Raw genomic sequence first — 22,697 nt, 5'->3', positions numbered from 1 at the left:
GGGGAGGGGGGGGTGGATTCAAGCATTGGTAAAAAGGAAAGCTGTGATTATGTTTCCAGCAGATAAGGGAGGGGGGTGGTAATTTTAGAGAAAAACTTTTACCACTCACAACTTTTAGGGATGTTAGCAGATAGTGAAACCTATTCCCTATTACAGTGATGGTGAACCTTGGCACCCCAGATGTTTTGGAACTATATTTCCCATGATGCTCAACTACACTGCAGAGTGCATGAGTATTATGGGAAATGTAGTTCCAAAACATCTGGGGTGCCAAGGTTCATCATCGCTGCCCTATTAGATGGGGATCCCACTTTAGGATATAGAAGGGATCTTAGTAAACTAGTGGAATATGGATACCCCATGAGAGAACTAATTAAAAAAAGAGAAAAGATATTTAGTCCCGAGTTTTAGTAGGATACTAACCATATACACATTACCGAAAGTACACAAGGATCAGGTTAATCCCCCTGCCAGACCCATAGTGAATAGCATAGGTTTGGTATCATCCAGAGTTGGCCAATATTTGGATACATTTCTACAGAAAAGTGTCTTACAGACAAAAGCTTATTTAAAAGAAACAAAAAATGTCCTTCGGACTGATCAGGTAATATGTTTTTGGTCACAGCAAATGTGTCGTCCTTGTACACAGTGATCCAACATACGGATGCACTTTTAGCCCTAAATTGGGCTTTCAGCCAGAGAGCCGATTTGCCCTATGCTCAGAAAACTTTTTTGGGGATGGCATTACATTTCTGCCTATCCCATAACTACTTCTGGTATGATGGCAAATTTTACACTCAGAAGAGTGGGGTGGTAATGGGCGCAAAATTTTCACCCAGCCTTGCCAACCTCTTCATGAGTGAATGGGAGGACAGATACATTTTTGGACGGCAGAGGAATGAATTAATGTTCTACAAAAGGTTTATAGATGACCTGTTCTTCATCTGGGTAGGTACGGAATCATCATTGGTGGAATTCACAGACGATCTCAATACCAATACTAACAATATAAAATTGGAATACCACTGGAGTAGGGAACAGGTCAACTATCTTGATGTGAATATAATGTTACATGACCATCAGGTAATTACTAAAAGCCTATTTTAAACGACCAATCAGAATAGTTATCTGTCTGTGTATAGTGGCCATCACCCTTTGCGGTTGAAAAATATTCCGAAAGGACAGTTTATGTGGATCAGGAGGAATTCAGACTTTGATTCAGATTCAGACTTTATGTCACAAACACAAATAATTAAAAAGAGGTTTATGGAAAAAAGGTACAAAGCCCCACATTTGGATAAAGTAATCCATGAAGTTAGACAGGTTTCACAGGATATGTGTCTGATAGATTAAGATAGTGTTAATGATGGAAAGCATAAGTGGGGATTTATTAGTAACTATAATGTCCAATATAGGGAAGTAGAAACAAAATTCAGGAAATATTGGAACATATTAAGTATGGATAGGATCTGGAATAAAGTACTCCATAACGATCCAGTTTTTATCTATCGGAAGATGCCAACCTTTGGAGATAGAGTGGTAAAAAAATGTGTTTGATCCACCAGTGAGACCCAAGATACATTTGCATCGTTGCATTTCAGACGGAAACAGAATAGGAACCTCTCTGGTCTGAAGTTTTGGGGTATAGACAAAACCCATCCAGTATGGAAGGGAACAAACACAGTGAGGCATATGTCTAGATGTGAGACCAAATGGATATATCTAACTAATACTCTGAGTCCTTGGGGAATGAAAGTGGAATTAGATTTGAACTGCTTCATAAGCGATTATTAGCTTTAAGTAGGTTCTAAAAGATAGGTAGAATTTTTAGGATTAAAATCTGTTTTTATTAGTATACTTAGACCTGCGATTTCAAATGACGTGATTGCAACTAAAATGGTCTTGTACTATAATGTGTTAGAATTGTGTAATTATTGATTATATTTGATTGTATAAAGGAAAAAAATCCTTGCACAATTTTATAGGCTTTATATCTAATATATGATATTTGGGGAAGAAACAGTGTTTAGCGGATCATGAAGTTAAATAATGTGGTCAGTATATATATATATATATATATATATATATATATATATATATATATATATAGAATGTAATGGCTTGATTGCTTTGCACATGATTTCAACGAACCATTGCTGTTGTGCTGCTCACCGTACCTTTGAAATATATATATATATATTCCATGTGACCGGAAATTAGATCGCTTAAGGCTCCCATACCTGAGATATCTGCTTTGGGGTTATTTCCCATATAGGATACCGCAGGTGTGGATAACAGAGCCGATTCATACCATGTAGGTAAATGATTATGTGAAGAAAGCATTACACAATTAATGGTTTGTAAATCTTCATTTATTCGTGGCCAATATCATGTACTGAATATGTTGCCTTATATTGCAACAGCACCAGGATTGGATGTATCGTCCTTGATTGTATGTGGCCGATCGAGCGTAGTGAAGCTCGATTTTGTGCCGGTATAGTAGTCAAAGAAGGGGTTAACACCTCTGGTGACTATACGATAAATAGAAGGAACCGCCCCCTGTGACCATGCCCTCTGACGAAGTCGTGATGAAAACGCGGCTACTAGGACTACCGACAGTTTGTATCATATCCCGGGAACCACCGTGATCAGGGACTATTGATGAGTGGTAAGACTGATACATGCTGGCCGAGTGGTATGAGACTGTGATTACATGCTTTACTTGATAGTGTAAGTGCATTTTAACAAGGGGGGGGGGGTTTGGTAAAAAAATGTAAAAACGGTATTATGCTATGAGTCGGTTTCTTTCATGACATGGGTGACACCTTAAGGAGACGAGGATTTCAAATTTAGAGGATCCTTTATCATCCATGGAGGACAAGTGTTTATCCCAGGCAAATATTATTAACAATCTGGTGAGTTTGACTAGCTAAGGGAGAGGTCTCACGTGTTGCGGTGACGGGATCTGCAGATCATGTTTGGATTTCATCCGCCTAACCCCAAGTGGTGCCATATTTTGAATACTCACATGGTGTTTAACTTGAAATTTAAAAGGCACAGAAGGTGGAATACACCCGAGGAGCGCTGCTAATTCTCAACTATTTTCTATGAAGAAGATTTAAAGAGGAAGTAAATGCATTGCATACTAGCTCATTATGAAGTATTTTCCTAAAAACGAAGCCCCCGCAGTGCCGACAGGATGGCCGCCCTGCTTCCTGGATCGCGTCCTCCGGCCATCTGATTGTGCGCAGGAGCTGCCGTTCATGGCACTGGGCTCTGAAGGAATGGCACGGGTGGCCGTTCCTTCAGAGCGCATTCACCGATGATGTCTTTGGCTGCATGCACTGTAAATATCTCCTAAACGGTGCATGTTTAGGAGATATTTATAGCACCTATAGGCAAGCCTTAATATAGGCTTACCTATAGGTAAAAGTCTTTAAAGTGGGTTTACAACCACTTTAAGGCACATATTTAAAAAGGTACAAATTATGGAGGATTTCATCTCGGTGTATCACCCGAGGCCAGTTACTTCAATGGATACTGTATAATTAGGGGTTTACAACCACTTTAAAATGTATTTATTTTGTAAAAGAAGGAAAAAACATTTAATTATGGCACTCCTTGCATTACCTGAGCAAAGGCTGCAGGACTTCATGAGAAGACTGGTCTTCACGTTTGTGGATAAAAATGGACAGTTTACCATCCACAGCTTCACTCTCCTCCCCAGTATCCTTGTCACCCTTCTGGGAGTTTTTTGGACTAGCTTTGGATAAATTGCTATCTGGCTCAGAAGCAGTGGGGGAAAGAACCGTCTGACATCCTATAATAGAAAGCAGAAACTGTCTGCTGTCAAAATCATTACACTGGTTAACAATTTTTCTTACCCTGCAGAGTGACAAGTCAATGCAAAATGTTTTTGCTGTTTTTTTTTCACTTTACCTAGAGCTGTATGCAATACCATCTAGAAATTATTCTATTAAAAAAAAAAAAAAAAAAAAGGTACAGGCACTCATGCTTATTACCCCTAAATGACACTGGCATTTTTACCCTTAATGCCAGTGAGTGTGCTGTTTAAATCACAAATGAAATGGTCAATCGATCACATACACACAGGTAATCTTATTATTCCTATATGTGCCCCCCCCCCATACTTTCAATCCCAGAAGAGGCAAAAATCAGAATCATAAGAAAAGCTTCACTTAAAGAAAATTAATGGTCAACACCGATGCTTTTTTTGTAGTTCCAAGCAGACAGAGATTAGCCAAACTATCTACAACAAATGCAGTAAGGACAGTATGTACATTAAAAGGTGCTCTATACTGAAAATCACCATTTTATCATGTGCCAAGGTGGGCAGTACTAGGCCAGGCACTGTGTATACAACCGCTGTTTGACATCAAAACTTCTAGGAAAGAGTGCAGGTAACTTAAAATGAAAGGATAGGCTTAATAAGGTGAGAGTGAGTTTGCAATTAGAGAGTACAACAGAACTGCTAAGCCAGCCTAAGGAATACTGTTCCTCCATTGTATTACCTAAATCTGCTTAAGTGTTAATGCCAGATGTCCCTTTCATTTTTAGCATAAAACCATCAAAAAAAAGGTTTGTGTGTGAAATTATTCCAGCAAAGTAAAGTGTGTGCATATTTACCTGGAACCACATAATCAGCCAGCTTAGCCAGAAGCAAGGATGCAATCTTAGAGGCCGGGTCACTGGGATCTTCCTGATCACTATGCAATGACGGCACAGAGTAGCTCCATGGAGGAAGCTCCACATTTTCACAATCCTCAACGCTCATGAGTGGCAGGGCAGCCCGGCATAGTTGAAGGATGATGAGGACAAGTTTGGGTGAAGGACGCTGATCCAAAAGTAGTGAAAGGAGCTTGGACACACAAGCTGGTTGGCTAAGTATTGCCTTCCCTATCTGACTCCTGGGTAAAAGGAAGCACAATATTTCAAAAACAAAAGCAATAAAAACCTGCTAGATGATTGAATAACTGCTTAATTCAAAAACTGATTCTGATACATTAACATTTGTAAAGCACAATAACTTATGAATAAACATTTCTGTATGCAAAATATTCTCTTTTACAGTAAAATGAGTACAGATCCAAATAACCTCAAGGCCTCTTGCACACTGCCGCCTAATTATAGTGTTTTTTGGCATACTGTCTTTTTTTTTTTTTTACTGATGAATGCAGACCATTGTTTTCAATGTGCTTGTACAAAAAGGCCTGTAAGCATGCACTACGTATGAAATACAAAAATCTGCATTGTGGCTCAGTATTTTTACATGCATATGCCACACTCGCTTGGATAAAGCCAGAAGAATTTGTATGCGTACGTGCCAATATGTGCAAGTGATATACAGCGCTTATGTTTTTCCTGCCAGGAATGTCTAATATTCATACATCAGCACAGTGTGCAAGTACACTAAAGCTTGGTACACAGATTAGATTTATTTTGTTTGTTCAAGCCAGTGGGCGAAGGAAATAAAAATGGACTGATCACTGTACTAAAAGTGATGTTAGTACAGCTTCCCGTTAGACACTTCTTCCTCCCCCCAGCAAGAACCCACTGGTCAGCGCTTGCAGCCATTGCCAGCACTGATCAGTTGCAGATTGGATGCTGGTTTTCCAGCATGCCCGTTCGAAAGAAGCCGGTCGCGAGACCAGCTTTTATCAGACAGGGAGTTGTACACACGGGCTGAAAATCGGCTGGTACCTGCCAAAACTACCTTTTTTTTGGCCCATGTGTACCCGGCATAAATAACAAATAAAGTTTAATTGTACAAATACAATCAGCCACAGCAAAATAACCCTTAAATAGGTAAAAATAAAATAAAAAAAACCTTTTATATGAAAGATTGTTTACAAATTCATTTGTACACTGCTCAGGCTATACAGACAACATATCTGAAAGATCTCTGCATCAACACAAGCGAAGTTGAAGAACGGATCTCTCTTGCCGAGACATGGGACTCTCTCCACCCCTGCCAGAAAACACTAATCAGCGCTTACAGCCATTGGCTGCAAGTGTTGATAAGATGCTGATTTTTAAGCATGATCGTTCCACAGAAGCCAATTGAAGTGGCCAATTTTTGGCCGTGTGTAACCGACTTTATACACACTTTCATCTCCAACAAGAGCTTGCACTCAGCTACACAAAAAACAGACTACGAACAGCCCAAAATTGCATGAAATAATAATCTGTGTTGTAAAGCGCAATAAGCAGTTTATGAAGGCATACATTGCTTTGTTAGCATGTTGCGTTAAAATACAGGGCAACGCATAACATCATTTTGCAAACTGTTTGCTTTCTGGTCACCTGGTAAAAATGGACATTTCTATTGACTAGAATGAAAGGTGATTTTCAGTGCGATTTTCACACAGCACACTGAAAATGTAGCAACCAGGATCTTTATAAGTGTAACATAGTAAAAAAAAAAAAAAAAAAAAATCAGTGCAGATGTGAACAGTTACATAGGATTTCAAGAGTTTACGTGTGCATTTGATTCACTGGGAAAGTGTGTTTTAGCATGGCAAAATCTTACAGTTGTGAACAGGGACTTATGCAAAAAAAAAAGGTAGCACTCACTAAACAGAATCTTGGGGGTCGATTTAATAAAGCTAAAGAGAGCAAAATCTGGTGCAGCTCTGCACAGAAACCTATCAGCTTCCAGGTTTGTCAAATCTTAATTGAACAAGCTGAATTTAGAAGCAGATTTGCTACAATGCACCAGATTTTGCACTCTCCAGTTTAAGGCTCCATTCACACCTAAGCGCATCCTTTTCAGGCGTTTTCTAGGTGTTTTTTGGGCATTTTTCAGGTGGTTTTTGCAGGTGTTTGGAGGCAGGCATTGACATCAAACATCTTATAGGTCCGCTTTAATCACTTCTGGACCAGAAGGTTTTACCCTCTTCATGACCAAGCCATTTTCTGCGATACGGCACTGCGTTACTTTAAATGACACTTGCGCGGTCGTGTGACGCTGTACCCAAATAAAATATCCTTTTTTCCCCCAAAAATAGAGCTTTTATTTGGTGGTATTTGATCACATGATCTCGTTGATTTTTATTTTTTGCGCGATTAACAAAAAAAAAAAAAAGAGTGACAATTCTGAAAAAAATAAATATATATATACATATATATTTATTTTTTTACTTTCTGCTATATAACATTCCCAATAAAAAAAACTTTAAAAATTAAAATTTTTTCATAATTTTAGGCCAATTTGTATTCTGCTACATATTTTTGGTAAAAAAAATCCCAATAAGTGTATATTGATTGGATTGAGAAAAAGTTATTGCATCTAAAAACTAGGGGAAAGATTTGTCATTTTTACTTGTAATGGCAGCAATCAGCGATTTTTAGCGGGACTGACATTGCGGCGGACAGATCAGACACCCTACATTTGTGATACTTTTGGGGGGACCAGTGACATTACTACAGTAATCAGTTCTAAATATATGCACGGTTACTGTACTGACGACACTGGCAGGGAAGGGGTTAACAGCAGGGGCGATCAAAGGGTTAAATGAGTCCCTAGGGGTTGCTTTCTGTGTGGGGTTATATTTATTGAATGAACACAGAGACCTCTAATCCTAAATAAGATGAACACAGGATCTCTGTGTTCATTACTGACAGAACAGCAGTCTGCCGTGTTTACAATGGTAGACCACCATTCTGTCTCCACAGGGAGGGATCGCAGGTGCCTGGTGGCTATCGCGGCCGCTGGACCCACTCATTGGCTCCCCCTGAGGCCAATCACCTTGTGCGCGCACCTCCGCCAGCGCACACGTGCCCCCAGTAGCGGTCCCGCGAAGCAACGTACAGTTACAGCGTTTCGTGGAACAGAGCCGACCTGCCGCAGTATATGTACTGCTGTACAGTAATCAGTTCTAAATATATGCACGGTTACTGTACTGACGACACTGGCAGGGAAGGGGTTAACAGCAGGGGCGATCAAAGGGTTAAATGAGTCCCTAGGGGTTGCTTTCTGTGTGGGGTTATATTTATTGAATGAACACAGAGACCTCTAATCCTAAATAAGATGAACACAGGATCTCTGTGTTCATTACTGACAGAACAGCAGTCTGCCGTGTTTACAATGGTAGACCACCATTCTGTCTCCACAGGGAGGGATCGCAGGTGCCTGGTGGCTATCGCGGCCGCTGGACCCACTCATTGGCTCCCCCTGAGGCCAATCACCTTGTGCGCGCACCTCCGCCAGCGCACACGTGCCCCCAGTAGCGGTCCCGCGAAGCAACGTACAGTTACAGCGTTTCGTGGAACAGAGCCGACCTGCCGCAGTATATGTACTGCTGTCGGTCGGCAAGTGGTTAATTTATGACTTAAGTCAAAGAACAGTGAAGGACCCATTAGTTAAAGTGATTGTAAAGTCAGAAGGTTTTTTTATCTTAATGCATTCTATGCATTAAAATGATAAGCCTTGTGTGCAGCAGCAACCCTCAGCCCCATAAATCACTTACCTGAGGTCCATTTAGATCTAGTGATGTCAGATCTAAAGTCAGTCAGCCAATGAGGAGAGAAAGGGGGCAGGGGCAGGCTGACGCTTCGTGTCTGAATGGACAGAGGAAGCTTTGGCTCAGCTCGGGTGCCCCCATAGCAAGATGCTTGCAGTGGGGGCACTCAACAGGAGGGTGGAGTCAGGAGCACAGAAGAGGGACCCAATAAAAGGAGGATCTGGGCTGCTCTGTGCAAACCATTATATAGGGCAGCTAGGTATAACATGTTTGTTATTTTTAACATTGGTATCACTTTAAACATAAGTTACCTAGACAGATCATTCAGAAGACTAAGAACATCTTGGAGGGCATCATTCCCAGCAGCCTGATTTCCACAGCACTCTGTAGCTCTTGCCAGATGGTTGGTAAGTAGAGTGGACACCTGTCGAGCCAAACCTGAATGGACCGCCTCTGTAGAACCACCTTCAAAGTTCACATTAAGTAATAAAATTAAAAAACTATGAACATGGATGTATACACCAAAAGAAATATCAAATCCAATGGCATTATTAAGAAAATTTTCATGAAGTACAAACAGTCTTAAAAAAAAACCAAACCACATGAAATGCACATTTACTACATTAGTCAAATGTTACTACTAATGTCTGTACTTATTTGTGCATACCTGTATGCAACTGCTGTGGACACCAGGGAGGATGTTGTATACAGGATCCAAGACATATTTCATTATTTATATTATCAGGATTCTGCCCAAATCAAAGTTGGCACGCGCAGTGCACAATATCATGCACAAGTTTTAACTGTTTCAATACTAGAATACCAAATATTAACTGTACTAACCTTCTTCTTTCTCCCATTCCACACATCTGTTTGCTAGAACCTGGAAGGCTGCCCAAGCCATGGTTGCCACTTTTTGTTTCTTGGTCTGTTTTTCACTTGAGCTCGACTCTGCCTGATTGCTCAAGCTACATAACCTATCCATAAGTTGAACCAATCCACTGCGGACCAGACATTTTTCTTCACTCCTTCCCAGGAGACAAAACAATAAAGCAGAGTGTTACGTGGTAGTAAAAGGAGCTACTTTTCTTAAAAAAAGGTACTGTGACCCAAAAAAAATAGACTATAGACTAGAAATAAACTTAACGGCACTGTAAACATTCCTACCTGCAATTTGTGTTTTTCACCTACATAAGATGTTGTATTGATCCTGTAGTTTCATGGTGTCATTTGTTGCCCTGTATGTACTGCCTATAGTACAATAAATCTTCACATTTTTGTGTCAGCAGTTTGTGTTAAAACATGAGGCATTCACCATGTCACAGCACAGGTTAATGCATGACATCTGTTCGTAGTGAGAGAGCTGACATTTCCTGTCAATACCTGTGTCTCTCACTCTAGTGCTTACGCAGGTGAGAGCTAGAGAGTAATTTGATATGAAACGGACACAAGCAGGCAGAGCATTCACAGGACACACAGAGAGCTCACCATGTATGTGGAAGAGGTTTTATAATTTATATTTCTTTACTATTCCTGGTTTCCCCTCTTCTGAATGCTGTGCTCTGTCAGAGGATCTCTCATATGGGGCACTGCAAAGTTGAGAGCAGACCTTTTCTAAAAGTAATAGGGCAGGGGAGCCCAAGAGCAGCTTTCAGAAACGCTGGTGTTGTTTGGATCAGCCTCACAACTCTAAGCAATGTATCTACAGATTCCATGCTCAAAGCATCCCAACCTCTCCACATTGTCAGCACCCTTCCCGAATTGTGTCCTGCAACTCTTGATGTTTGTGCAAGCAATAAAACTCCTTACATATAGAAAAGAATGCACCAGGGGACCTTTGATACAGAGAGAGGGGGGCCAATGAGAACCTTTCAACACTCTGCTTTGCATTTGATCTGTCAAAGCATTTACAGACATATTAAAGGCTGTAGTAATTGGTATGCAGGATGTGACGAGGGCTAAAACAGGCATAATCGATTTTAAAAATAGTTGTCAACTATTTTCATTATTGTTTAGTTGGTAGCGCAGTAGATTCTGCCGAGATCCCAAAACGCCAAATGAGAATAGAGCCTAAAACCTTGTACACACGATCAGATTAGCGGACACATTTTTGTACGTTCTTTGTTGCATGTTAGTCTCGTATCGAAAGCGAAGAGGTTACTCTCATGCGAAAATACTTGTAAGACAGAATTCAACTTCAGAAGTGATGTCATGTGTTGAATTGTTTTGTCTGTAGTCTTTAGTTTCCGAGCATGCTTACCATTTTTTTCCGGACAAAAACTATACCAATTAATCGAAAATCAGACGTGTTCACGGACGATAAAAATTCAATGGCCTGCACATTCAGTTTTTGTCTAAAAATTCTGAATCGGCTGTTGAAAGCATCATAATAACAAACCGAAAATCAGCAGATCGTTCGTCGGACATAATTTTACTACTCTTAAGTTCCTGAGAACTTGAATGTGAATGTGTGAGGAGCAATGCCTTATAAGACATACATAGTTATATCTATATTATTACATTCACTGTATAAATTAACTCATTATAGTAGTGATTATCTGCTGCTTTTGTGCTATAAGGGGCTAATTTATGTTTTTTAACCCCATCATGACAGCTGATACAAAAAGTGGAACACAAGTTTACTTTACTCAGTGACTGAACGTCTGAGTTGAAAGGGCTTGGGTTAATATGGGTCCACTGTCACATGAATCGCAAGGAAGGGGAGATTGTAGCTGCATATTTTGGCATATCTCTCATTTACCAAAAAATGTTCAGGCTGTGCATGCGCAGGGAAGACTTCTGTACAAATATTTTGCATTACACAGCTTGGGAAAGGACACAGGGAGCCTGAAGAACAGAAAATATCTTGCAGCGAAGTGAATTTTACTTTAATCCTACTTGAAATGTCCCACCTCCAAAAGACAGGGTGCATACCCCGTGCCCTCAAATAGAGAAGAGGAATGCAGAATAGTTTATTGTTAAATGCTTTAACTGGATATAAAATGGCATACAAAAGGAACCTGTCAAAATAGTCGCCTTCCAAAGGGGTTCTATTTAACCCAGTTTCTACAAAGAAACACCACTGTGTTTATTCAGATGCCAAACTGTAATTTTATCTAAAACAGTTCAACAGAATTATATATGAAATGATACTTGAACTCACCTTGTGTAAGGTATAGTACACAGCAAACCGATGCTATTTGCGCAGGCCATGGGATAGCGAGCACACAGCGACACCACTGAAGTCATGGTCTCCCCAAAGGCTTCCTGAACTTGTTCCACCATTCCACCACATGTCAACTCCTCAATTCTGTTATAAAAACAACACTTTACCATCACATTAGGCAAACGTTATTGACCTAAAGGCCTCATGCACACTGGTTTCTTGACTTGTAAACGTTAATCCTGACAGGAGAAAACCAGAATTATAAACTCACCTAAGCTGCATTTTATAAAACCAGTTTAGCAGAATTTAGCAGTGTTTGGAGTTTGGGTAATTATTTATTTGCAAACACAGGAGTCAAAATATGAGGCTCTCAGAGGAAGTCGTGAGGACGAAACGTCAGAGCTGATGTGCGCGGTCGCAGACTATCTCACACAGGACACCATCCGGGATTCCTATTGGACGGCAGGAATGGTTGGAATTGGTTATCCAGTGTGCATATTTTGATCCTTTATGCCTTCACTCCATTACCCTCCTGTAAGTAGACATCTGGAGGGGAGAGGGGCTTTTATTGTGTGTGGTTTTAAAAATAAAAAGTTTGCAGAATTACACTATTGTTGCCCCCACTTTGTTCAATTGCATGAACTTTGAGCGGAGGAATATTGGAGGAAGGAGGAGTGACGTGTAGCCCAGCAGTGATTTGTACACCCGTTGATTGGTGGATCTGATTGAAGGCTTTATATTCACCAGTTTCTGGTGAGTGTTTCATTCAAGGGGGGGAGCACTACAGTGTGGTGGTATTTTTGGAGGAGTGTACAAGACCCTTCACTCCCCTACCCTGGTGGATGGATTGTGCCTGATGTATCACTGTATGGACTGCACATCTATATATTTATGAGTCTCTATGGACACTGGTTTATACAATGGACCTTTTGTTTTAGCGCTGCTAGTGTTATAGTTTATTTTACTTTGCTGAATACTCTACAACACCTTTGTTAATAATTTTTTATTTGATTGGCCAGAATTTTAATTTATGCTGGCCATTGAAATAAACGCTGAAGTGCTAAACACGTCTAGCATTTAGGTATTTTTAATAGTGTTTACACACGTTTAACAGCGTTCAGCATTTTTGTTGTCAAAATTCCCTCTCTTGAATTTGATTTTAGGGCATTCAGAAAATACCTACTAAACTCCCCTGCTACTAAACTGCTAAAAACATCCATGGACACATAGGATTACACTAGGTGAGTTCAAGGCCAGGAAAAAAAAAAAACGTCTAAACTCACAAAAACTTGGAGCTTAACAGCAGCAGTGTGCATGAGGCCTAAATGTGTCAGTCTATTCTCAGCAGTAAATGAACATGCACTTTAAAAAAAATAAAAACCGAAAACAGTAATATTGAACTCCAACCTTGGCCCTCCTTGAAGCACCATAGTTACAGGCCCAACCAAATGTGTTACTCCTCCAACCCGAACAGCAGCAGTCAGCAATTCCCTCATGTGCACCAGGGCCTGTTTCCGTGTGTTCCCCCGGCGCCATCGTGTTTGAGCAGCAAGCAAAAAGCTACTGCTTGATACCTGAAAGAGTATAAAAATGTAGACTGTAGTCTGGTCACTTGCACCAAATGTAAATGCAACAGAATTATGTAAGAAAAGAAACAACTCTCAATCTCAAAAAGTCAAGAACATGCAAAATCATTGTGCAGAGTACAGAATGACATACCGCTTGGTCTGGATTGGTGCCAATGAATGCAAACAGCTGACCTAGCAAGACGCTGTAAGTTGGCTTGTCCCTGCTGTCTTCATTAGCCAGCGACTGTAGCAATGTGAAGGAGCTGCTCCTGTGGCTAGTTACATTACGTCTCCTACAAAAATACCACACATTTTGAAAGGCAAAAGCCAATATTATACAAGCTGTTAAATACAGCATCATAGTTCAAAATGAGATAAACTAGCATTTCACATATACTAAAAATTATATGTTTGAGCATTAGGAAACATATGTACCTTGAATTGGTTCTGTTAAACTCCAGGTCACTGTTCCCAATCATTTCCAGGTCAGATGGTGCTGACATACTACGGAGAAAAACTGGCTGACGCATAGCTTGGGATATTGCTTTGGCATCCGATATAGATTTACAAGCTGAGAAATATCCAAAAACCTCATTAGAAAGTTTTTTACAAGCAGTAAAAAAATTGGAAAAGGCTGTGGGGAAGTTTGTATATATAGTTTAGCTACATCCCCTGCTAAAAAAATAATCCTTGACCCCTTGCTTTAAGAGGTTGTAAAGGCAGGACATTTTTTAACTTAATGCATTCCCTACAATGAGGTAAAAAAATGTCCCAGCTGTTTTATGTATCCCTCACCACCCATATTCATAACCGAGTCCAATATTAATCCAGCCCTGTGCCCATTTGCAGCAGCGTTCTTCATTCTCTCTTTCCTCAAAGGGAATGGAGGCAGCAGGATAATCTATTGGCTCAAGATGCTGTCAATCAAATTCAGTGAAGCAGGAGTGAGGGGTGGGGCCAAGCAGTGCTGTGTGCGTCTATGGATGCACACAGCTCTGCTCAAGCGCAATCCCCAGGGTGCAATACCATAGGAATCTGCCTCCTATAGGGGGCACACAGAAAAAAGGAGGAACCAAAAGTGCCGACAAGGGACTCCAAAAGAGGAGGTTCTGGCCCCTCTGTACAATAGCACTGCACAGAGCATGTAAGTATAACTATATATATATTTTTTAAAAGAAATGTTGTTTATAACAGTTTTCATTTTCAGCCACCACTGAATCTCACATTCTATCTGACCGATTTGGCTGGCCTGGAGAGAAGCCATCCACTCAAATTTTTGAAAAGTAGAGAAACAATGGTTTGAGTGCCAAATACACACGCCATTCTGCTTCTTGTAAAAAATATGTTTTGCACTCTAGCCATAGGATATCGGAGTAGTTATAATTTGACCTCATACCAGAATGATTAACATTGTCCTTTCGCTATAGATGATCAGCATTTTAAGGACACCTTAAGACTACAGTTGACAAAACCCAAATTACTTGTTTAGGTCAAGTTTTTCAAATACCTGGTGGCTCTGTTGGTGTGCCAGAGATGCTTCTGGTGATGCCAGACTGTGCTGCAATTGTGACATGTAATAGCAGCTCTGCTCGGTTCATCAAACTCTTCACCAGTGTTTTTGTTTTTGCCATTGGATGTGAGGGCTTCTGAATCAAGGAATTCACCTCTTGGAAAAACTTCTCTCTGATTAAAAAAAAAAAAAAAAAAAAAAAAAAAAAAAAAACCAGACCTTAATGAAATAGGATTTTTTGAGGACACAGAAATTCAAACTTCCTAATCATACTGCCACCTACAGGAAGATTGGACACTGGTAAACAAAAAAAACTGTATTCCAGCCCAGGATATACCCTCCGTGTACATGGCATGGTGAGGCCACAGCAATTAGTAAAGGAAATCATTTATTTGGGCCAGCTTAGCCCAAAGGAACTACTTAAATGAAAGATGAAGGTAGGCTCTAATGCACTAACAAGCATTTCAAGGCACCTTTTTATTTTTACAAGCAAAACAGATGTTGGTGTCAACTTAATGATCATGTGGCTTCCAAACCTTTTAGGGATACTGTCAAAGTCTATAAAGGCTAACGTTTAAAGTGCTTAGCTCCCACATTCATAAGGTTCATGATTGTGTTTCCACAATAACAGAATAGAGGCTTGTAACAAGCGTGATGTTCAGCAAGTAGCAGGATGGCCAGGGTGAAAACAACTGGCCTGGGTTCCTGTCTGGTTCAAAATTTAAATAAAACAGTCTGAAATGGATGGACACCATACTAGCTGCAGGACTACAATGCAGGCACATTTACAAGTCTTTTCAAGCACTCTGACACCCATGACACACTGATGTGGAAATGGTGACAATTTTTTTAGTGTCAAGTTGACCTACCCATTCCTACACCTTTCTATTGGACTGTATGGTTTTGCTGCTAAATACTGCTGGGTCAAAAGTTTTTTTTTTTTTTTTTTTTTTTTTTTTTTAAACAGAGGGTGGGGGGGGGAGAAGGCATATAAGGCTGAGCCAATACCTGCAGGATACTATGGAGTAGGTGTTTGGCAAATCCCAACAGAAGTAGTTGCAGGATGGGGGAACGAGAAAAAGCTAAGATGGAGCTCTCGTTGAACAGACCTGGTAAATACTACTTCACATGGTATATTGCATAGTATGGGGGAAGCGATCTGCATGCCCCAGGAAGAGGGGCACCCAGCCCAGAGGACAGAATGTGGCCAACTAGCAAAAAGAGATGCTGGGAGATCTCTGTAGCAAAGTCATATGTGAAAATTTTGGTGAGAGGGCCAGGCAAGTGCCAGGGCACACATAGACCACACATGGAGAGGGGAAAAAAAGGGAGAAAGGAAGCACTGAAAATAGGGGTAATGTAACATTTTCCAGCACTAAGCCAGCAAATAGATGTCAGCTGCTACAAAAGGCCACGTTTTTGAAAAATCAAGAGCAGAATGGCTTCCTGTAAAAACGGCAAATTTGTAATCAGCCACCTTAATATTGGAAGGGAGGATATATGAGAGCTCAGAGCAAAGGCTGAGGGCTGCAAGCCAGGCAAAGATTTGTTATGGCTATGAGTAAAAGGACATTAGGCAGTGGAGCCAACATTCCCACGTAGTGCGGAGAGAAGCCTAGTGACCTTAAGTGAAGAAGAGAGGGTACGGGCTGCTTTGAGAAGAGTCCACCAGCAGAAGCTGAGAGAAATTCCCATGCTGGGTAACCGAGGGGTGCTAATAAGAATATGTTCCTGAGCATGGGGCCAGAAATAACGTTGTGATGAAGGAAGAATGCGACTAAGAATGATGCAAAGATTAGACCAAAGTAATCTACATGGTACAAAGTTGGAGAAGGAGCCAGAGAAGGATACTGGATCAACCCAAAAGGGAGAAGTTTAAGCATCAGCATTTGTAAAAATGGTTTAAAGAATCTGGCTCCGAAGTCTTGAAGTAAAAGGTCTCCAAGGCACACTGGTATAAGAATGTTCAGGGTGTAAACAAGGGTCTAATAAAAAAAAGCTCCCCTGCATAATGATTCTTTCAGCAATGCAATGGATGTGTGAATAAACAGGGAGTATAAACTATCACTTGCATTTGCTACCAAAGAAAGAAAAATCTAATATGGGATATATGGCAAGTTCAATAATAGGAGACCAGGTAAAAGCCTAGCTGCAGTATTTGGGACAGAGGTTTCAAGGCCATGATGGGACATGCTTCCTAAGACAATGTGCCCCCAAAAAGTCTTTGTAATTTGTCAAAAATTGCTGAAAAAAAAAAAATTGAAAAACCTTCACTAATATCACCATCACCTAAGGACACTAGCCAAAAATGGGAGCCTTTCGCAGTGGGTGGGGTGTTATGTGCATACACTGGGGTGTGGTCCCAGCAAAGCCTTTGCCACTGTGCAATCATCTAATGGTAGCCTATGAATCAATTCCTGTTTCCTGGAATGTACAATTAATACAAAGTATTTTTTTGTAATTTCTTTATTTAACCAAAGGTTGCATTGTACAAACCAAGGTAGGAGTAGAGCAAAATGCAATGATGTAAGTCTGCTGATAACATACAGTAAACATCAGCAATAGGACTACAAAGACAGCTCAACAAAACAGAGTAAACATAATATGACAAATTATAAGTCAGGCAGATAAAACATAACCGGGTGGGCATAATGTTAAGCATCTCCAAAGTTCCCAGCCTATATAGAAAAGCCCTAATATAATAATGCAAACCTGTGGGCTATAGAGTGAAGAATATCGGGGGTCGGAATAGATCCCCCGGTGGCCAATTACCCCAAAAAAAGGAATGAGATCCAACAAACATGATCATGTACATAAGAGAAGGAAGAAAACTGCAAGGGAGAGGTTTGCAAGCTAAATGTATAAATAAAAAGAGAGAGAACATACAACTGATACAGATGGGAAGGAATGGATGGAGAAGGGGAAAGGGAAGCACATACAGAGAAGACAAGGACTTACAGAGACATGAAGAACCAGAAAAGTGGATTCTCTCACCCAGGGCCTCTCAGGAGGCCCTTAGAAAAATCAGCCAGTGAGACCTCCTGTATATAGGCATCCATGAAAATTAAGTGTTGCCATGGTCTCTGGGTGTCACGAAAGGACTTCTCCCGTTTATGGAGGGTAGCCGTAAGGTCTTCCATATCCCTGAGTTTGTTAAATATAGAGAACCAGAGAGACTTTAAAGGCAGATGCACAGACCTCCAACACAGGGGAATACAAGCCTTGGCTGCATTTAAAAGCTGGATGGTGAGAGAGGTCTTCTATTTTTTAATGGCCCGTTGCGTGAGGTGCAGCTTGCCACAGGGTTGTCTGCCAGGTCAACATTAGCCAGGTGTTTGATAGTACTAACCACAGCTTGCCAGAATGGTTTAAGTTTCTGGTATTCCCACAAAATGTGCAACATCGTACCTCGGCCGGCGTTGCAACGCCAGCATGTGTCAGGCACCTGCGGAAAAATACGATGTAGGGTCGTGGGCACCCTATACCACCTTGTCAAAATCTTATAACCGGTTTCTGGGACCTTTGTGGCTATTGAGGTTTTCTAGTCATAGTGGAGGATTTTCTATTTTGAGAGTCAGTAAATTGCGTAGCAAGGTCTGATACCCACAGAGAGAGAAATGTAGGGGTAAAATAAGAACGCCAATCAAATCATGGCAGCCTAGATGATAGATTGACTATGGCGAGCCTTTTCTCTCCTATGGCACATACATTCCAGCTCCGTGAGCTGACGAGAGATACCTGGGAGACGGGAGCATTTACGGAGAAAGTGCAGAAGCTGGAGACTGCTCCAAAAATGTAAGGGTGGGGGCTAGAATGTGCAAGGGAATCAAATGCAGCAGGGGAGAGTTTGCCATCTGTCCCCAAGAAGTCCCAGAGATGAAGAAGGCCACCGGACACAAGATGGAGAAACTGAGGGCCCTGGAGACCAGGCTTAAATTCCGGATTGCCTAAAATAGGGATAATGGGAGAAGGTAATGGAGAGATTGAGGAGCAACAGAAAGCCTCCCTGGACACCAGTAATGTGCTTTCAAACGTAGGATGATCACCAAGCACCTTCGGCAGTGGCGAGGCAATCCATGGCCAACTCTTTGACGTGCCGTCTGAGTCCTCCAACTCCATGGTCACCCAGTGTTTTGCCTCGGCATGACAATGCCAGTCAACCAACCTTGTTAGGTGAGCCACTCTAGGTAGGCCTGCACATCAGGTCGGCCAACTCCACCCTGAATTTTGGGAAGATTGAGAAGCTGGAGTTGAAGGCGTGGTTTCCAATGGGACCATACGAACTCTCAAAACATAGAGCTTATGCATTTGCAAAAAGAGGGAGGCAGATGGTTAGGAAGAGCCTGCATCAAGTATAGAATCCTGGGTAGCAACATTATCTTAAGGGCACTACAGCGACCAAACCAGGTCAAAATGAGCATGTGCCAGTGAAGTAGATCAGCCCGCAATCGTATAAGCAGAGGATTAAAATTGGCTACATAAAGGGCAGCAGGGTCTGAGGTAATGTTAATTCCCAAATACCGGATGGTATCAGTTGCCCATGGAAAAAAGAAAAAGGGACTATCAACCGTGGCCCGGTCTAACGAGATAAGGAAGAGCAGAGGATTTAGACAAGTTGATTTGAAAGTAAGATAGGATGCCATAAGTACACAACGATTGTAACAACTTTGGCAGACACACCAGCGGGTCAGTAAAAAAGAAGATCAGGTCATCCGCAAAAGCGGCAACCTTATGAACCCCCAGATGGCTTTTGATATCCTGTAATTCCGGAGCCTGTCCAATCTGTACAAAGAAAAGGCTCTAAAGAAAGAGAAGATTAAAGGAAAAAAAGAACAGCCTTAGCGGGTTCCATTTGTGATCATGAAAAAATCAGAAGGAGTTTCGTTAACCTTGACACCATCAAAGGGACAACAGTAGGGGGAAGAAATCCAGCTCAGCATGGAAGACTCTAGCCCAATATGTTCCATGGTGGCACGCATGAATTGCCAACTGACCCTATCAAAAGCCTTCTCTGCATCTGTAGATAGCAAGAGAAGGGGGTGGCGTGCAGATCTGACAGCATGGATCAGGTTCACAACCCAGATAGTTTTGTCTCGAGGCTCCCATAAAAGTACAAATCCCGCCTGTTCTCCGTGAATTAGGCGGGGGGTGTGGTGGAGCCGCCTGTTTGCCAGAATTTTGGCAAATAGCTTTAAGTCGGTGTTTAAGATGGTGAATCAGGGAAATATAGGCCCTCAAGGCATCCATTGGCATTGACTGCACTTCCGTGAGAGAGTTGAGAACAGATACCAAGTAGGGAGACAGGACCTTAAATAAAGCCTTTTAATAGGCTGGGGAAAGCCCATCAGGACCAGGAGTTTTCTTCGGTTTTGAATTGGCCGAGGCCGCCCCCAGCTCTTCTGCCATAATAGGCTCCTCCAGTTCCTCCCTCACTTTGGTAGTGCACAGGTCTGAGCTCATGGTGGCTGCAGGAATCTCTTTAAGATCCATATTGTTCCGCCGATTGTGGTTTTGACCATTGTCTAGCCGTAGCTGAACATCAATAAAATGGCGGCAGAGCGCTTGTTGGTCAGCCTCTAGGGCAGTCAGCCGAGTGTCTGTGGAAGTGGAAGCTGCCTCAAGGTCTGTCACTCTCTCCTCAACAGTGTCCACTTGCTTGCGGATGTCTTGAAGCTCCCTGGAAAGCGCATTAATAATAGAAGTGGTTATATCCTGCAGGTCTTTTTTCATGGGGAAATCTGCCATGATTTCCCGAATGGCACCCTTAGTGCGGCTGTCAAGACCCTGTGTCAGAACAGACCGGGTCGGGGAGCCTGCCTGCGGGATCTCTGGTAATAGGATGGGCGAATCCGGTCGAAGTAGAGCTGCTGCGGTGTCCCTCTGAGCAGAAGAGTCAATGGAGCCATCTTTGAGGAAGCCTGACCGGCAGAGCCATCTTAGAAGAGGCCGCGGGAGAAGGTAACGGGTGCTGGCAGAGGAAGTAGTGGGTAATTTTGCGTCCCCTAGTCTCCCTAGCTGTCAGTGGCAGTCTCCGGTCCCCAGATATGAAAGATAGGCAGAGCGGTGTAGCTATACAGGCTGTTCCCTTTCCCGGTCTGTGCAGAGCTCCAGAATCAGTGTCCTCACTCTGCCATCGCTATGACAAGTCCCCTATTAATACAAGTATTTGCCATTTAGCAGGCTCTGGGCTTTCCAAGAAGACTACGTGTATAGGCACAGCTAGATTCCTATTTTGGTCCTGGCAATGAGCTGGAACACTACCATTACTGACAGTTGTACTTTAAATGCACTGAATTACAGATTTAGTAGACAGACTTCAAACTGTGTTTGCTTATCCATAACATGTTTGATTCAGTTACACAAATTCAAAGATCATTACCCTACCAATAACAAGAGTTGAAATGAGTTGGAAGAATGATTAAATATCAATTTTACCTACCTAAGAGCTAAAACCATATTCTCAGGATCACTTCCATCAAAAAGTATTTCTTTCATTGAACATAAGAGTTCTAATTCTTTAATTTTGCTCTGTGGGTTAAAAATACAGATACAATATTGAAAAGACAGCTGCAACTGAATGCAGAACTATAGGTCAGGGAAATATTCAGAAATCATAACATATCCTTGGATTTTCTATACCTCATTATAATGATAGTCATAGAAAAATGGAGCATTGTTCTCTAGTTTTCCATTTAAAGCATCTTCCACTTCATTCTGCCACTTCTGTTCCAGCTCCGCAACACTCTGCCAAATAGATCAATGCAGATCACACAATGAGCACACATAGTTTAGCATCCTACATTTTTTCAAAAATGTAAATGTATATTTAGCGCTGTTACATAATGACTGCTGAGAAGGGGGGAGGGTGAGAGGGTTGGCAATCAAAGACTAAAACTGATTTCACATTTTCACATAGATTTACACATAATATAGCGAGTAACAGCTATTACTGCAGTGCTACCTGTAACTGTCTTTCCATAGCGTTCAGTTTCTTAAACGTTTCGCCCATTATTTTACACAACAAATCATATTCTTCTAGATGTTCCTCCCTGTATTGATAGTTAATCAAGGATTGAAGGGCATCAACCAAATTCAGGTGCTTAATGACACAGGATACCACCATCTCCTCCATTACATCTGGTTGGATAACCTCCCTTCAAAAAAAAAAAAAAAAAAAGACAATTGTATCACATAACTAGTCTAGAGAGAAAAGTGAAATGCAGGTATTTTTATTTCTCAGAAAATCACTGCTATGCTATTTCTTTGTCACGTGTCATAAGCGTCTGATCACAAACACTCAGGGTAACATTATCATGGTTATCATGCCTGCAAATAGACCTGACTGTCCTACAGTAGATACATTAAATAGGACATAATGGAAACCTTTCCTGAGTGCTGCTGTTTCACTGCTGTTAAGCAACTGCTGAAGAAATCAACTTCTACGCCCATTATTGATTATTTTGTATTATATTAATTCTACACCTAGTATCAATGCAAAAAAAAAGACACTAAACACCACTTCAAATCATAAAATTAGGCAAGACTAGTAACTAGAGCAATTTTATAATATTCGCAGAGTCGCATCAGTGTCAGTAACGTTCGATATCACAGAGAAGCAAGTATAAGTGTAGTTAGGTTACATTAGCAAACACATAGTATATGTTTTAAAATACAAAATTTTAGTTGGCATCAACTGTTCTACTTGGTTCAATCTATTCTTTTTTTTGTTTTCTAAAGTTTTTTCTATGATTTTTAGAAAAATACTCTACAAAAACAGAGCCTTTGGCCAATCCCTAGCTTAAAAAAAAAGCTAACCGCATAAAAAAAAAAAAACCCACAACAACGAAAACTGTATTTGCAACTCCGGTACCCCTTGATCAACGAGGGTAAAAGCATCCACATGACCAAGGTAAGTAATCAGAAGGTGGAAAATAGGTTAAGTTAGGTTAAGTTAATAATAATTAATTTTG

At 41.2% G+C, this 22,697-nt stretch overlaps 1 protein-coding gene across 2 annotated transcripts in view; it reads right to left on the bottom strand.

Moving 5' to 3' along the window:
- HECTD4 (HECT domain E3 ubiquitin protein ligase 4) overlaps window positions 1-22,697 on the bottom strand; it is a 335,164-nt gene that overhangs the window by 115,434 nt on the left and 197,033 nt on the right. For both annotated transcript variants that reach the window (XM_082265115.1, XM_082265116.1), the window contains exons 26-37: window positions 21,689-21,881; window positions 21,367-21,471; window positions 21,167-21,255; window positions 14,725-14,900; window positions 13,653-13,788; window positions 13,369-13,510; window positions 13,057-13,223; window positions 11,647-11,793; window positions 9,327-9,511; window positions 8,795-8,948; window positions 4,648-4,928; window positions 3,631-3,820 (exon numbers count right to left, since the gene is read on the bottom strand). In XM_082265115.1, coding sequence (XP_082121241.1) covers window positions 3,631-3,820; window positions 4,648-4,928; window positions 8,795-8,948; window positions 9,327-9,511; window positions 11,647-11,793; window positions 13,057-13,223; window positions 13,369-13,510; window positions 13,653-13,788; window positions 14,725-14,900; window positions 21,167-21,255; window positions 21,367-21,471; window positions 21,689-21,881 — 1,965 coding nt within the window. The remainder of the gene's footprint in view (window positions 1-3,630; window positions 3,821-4,647; window positions 4,929-8,794; window positions 8,949-9,326; window positions 9,512-11,646; window positions 11,794-13,056; window positions 13,224-13,368; window positions 13,511-13,652; window positions 13,789-14,724; window positions 14,901-21,166; window positions 21,256-21,366; window positions 21,472-21,688; window positions 21,882-22,697) is intronic.

The sequence above is a fragment of the Pelophylax lessonae genome, assembly GCF_965119305.1.
Source record: "Pelophylax lessonae genome assembly, chromosome: 1".
In the NCBI taxonomy this organism is placed as follows: domain Eukaryota; kingdom Metazoa; phylum Chordata; class Amphibia; order Anura; family Ranidae; genus Pelophylax; species Pelophylax lessonae.
This window is presented reverse-complemented; position numbering and strand designations above follow the sequence as displayed.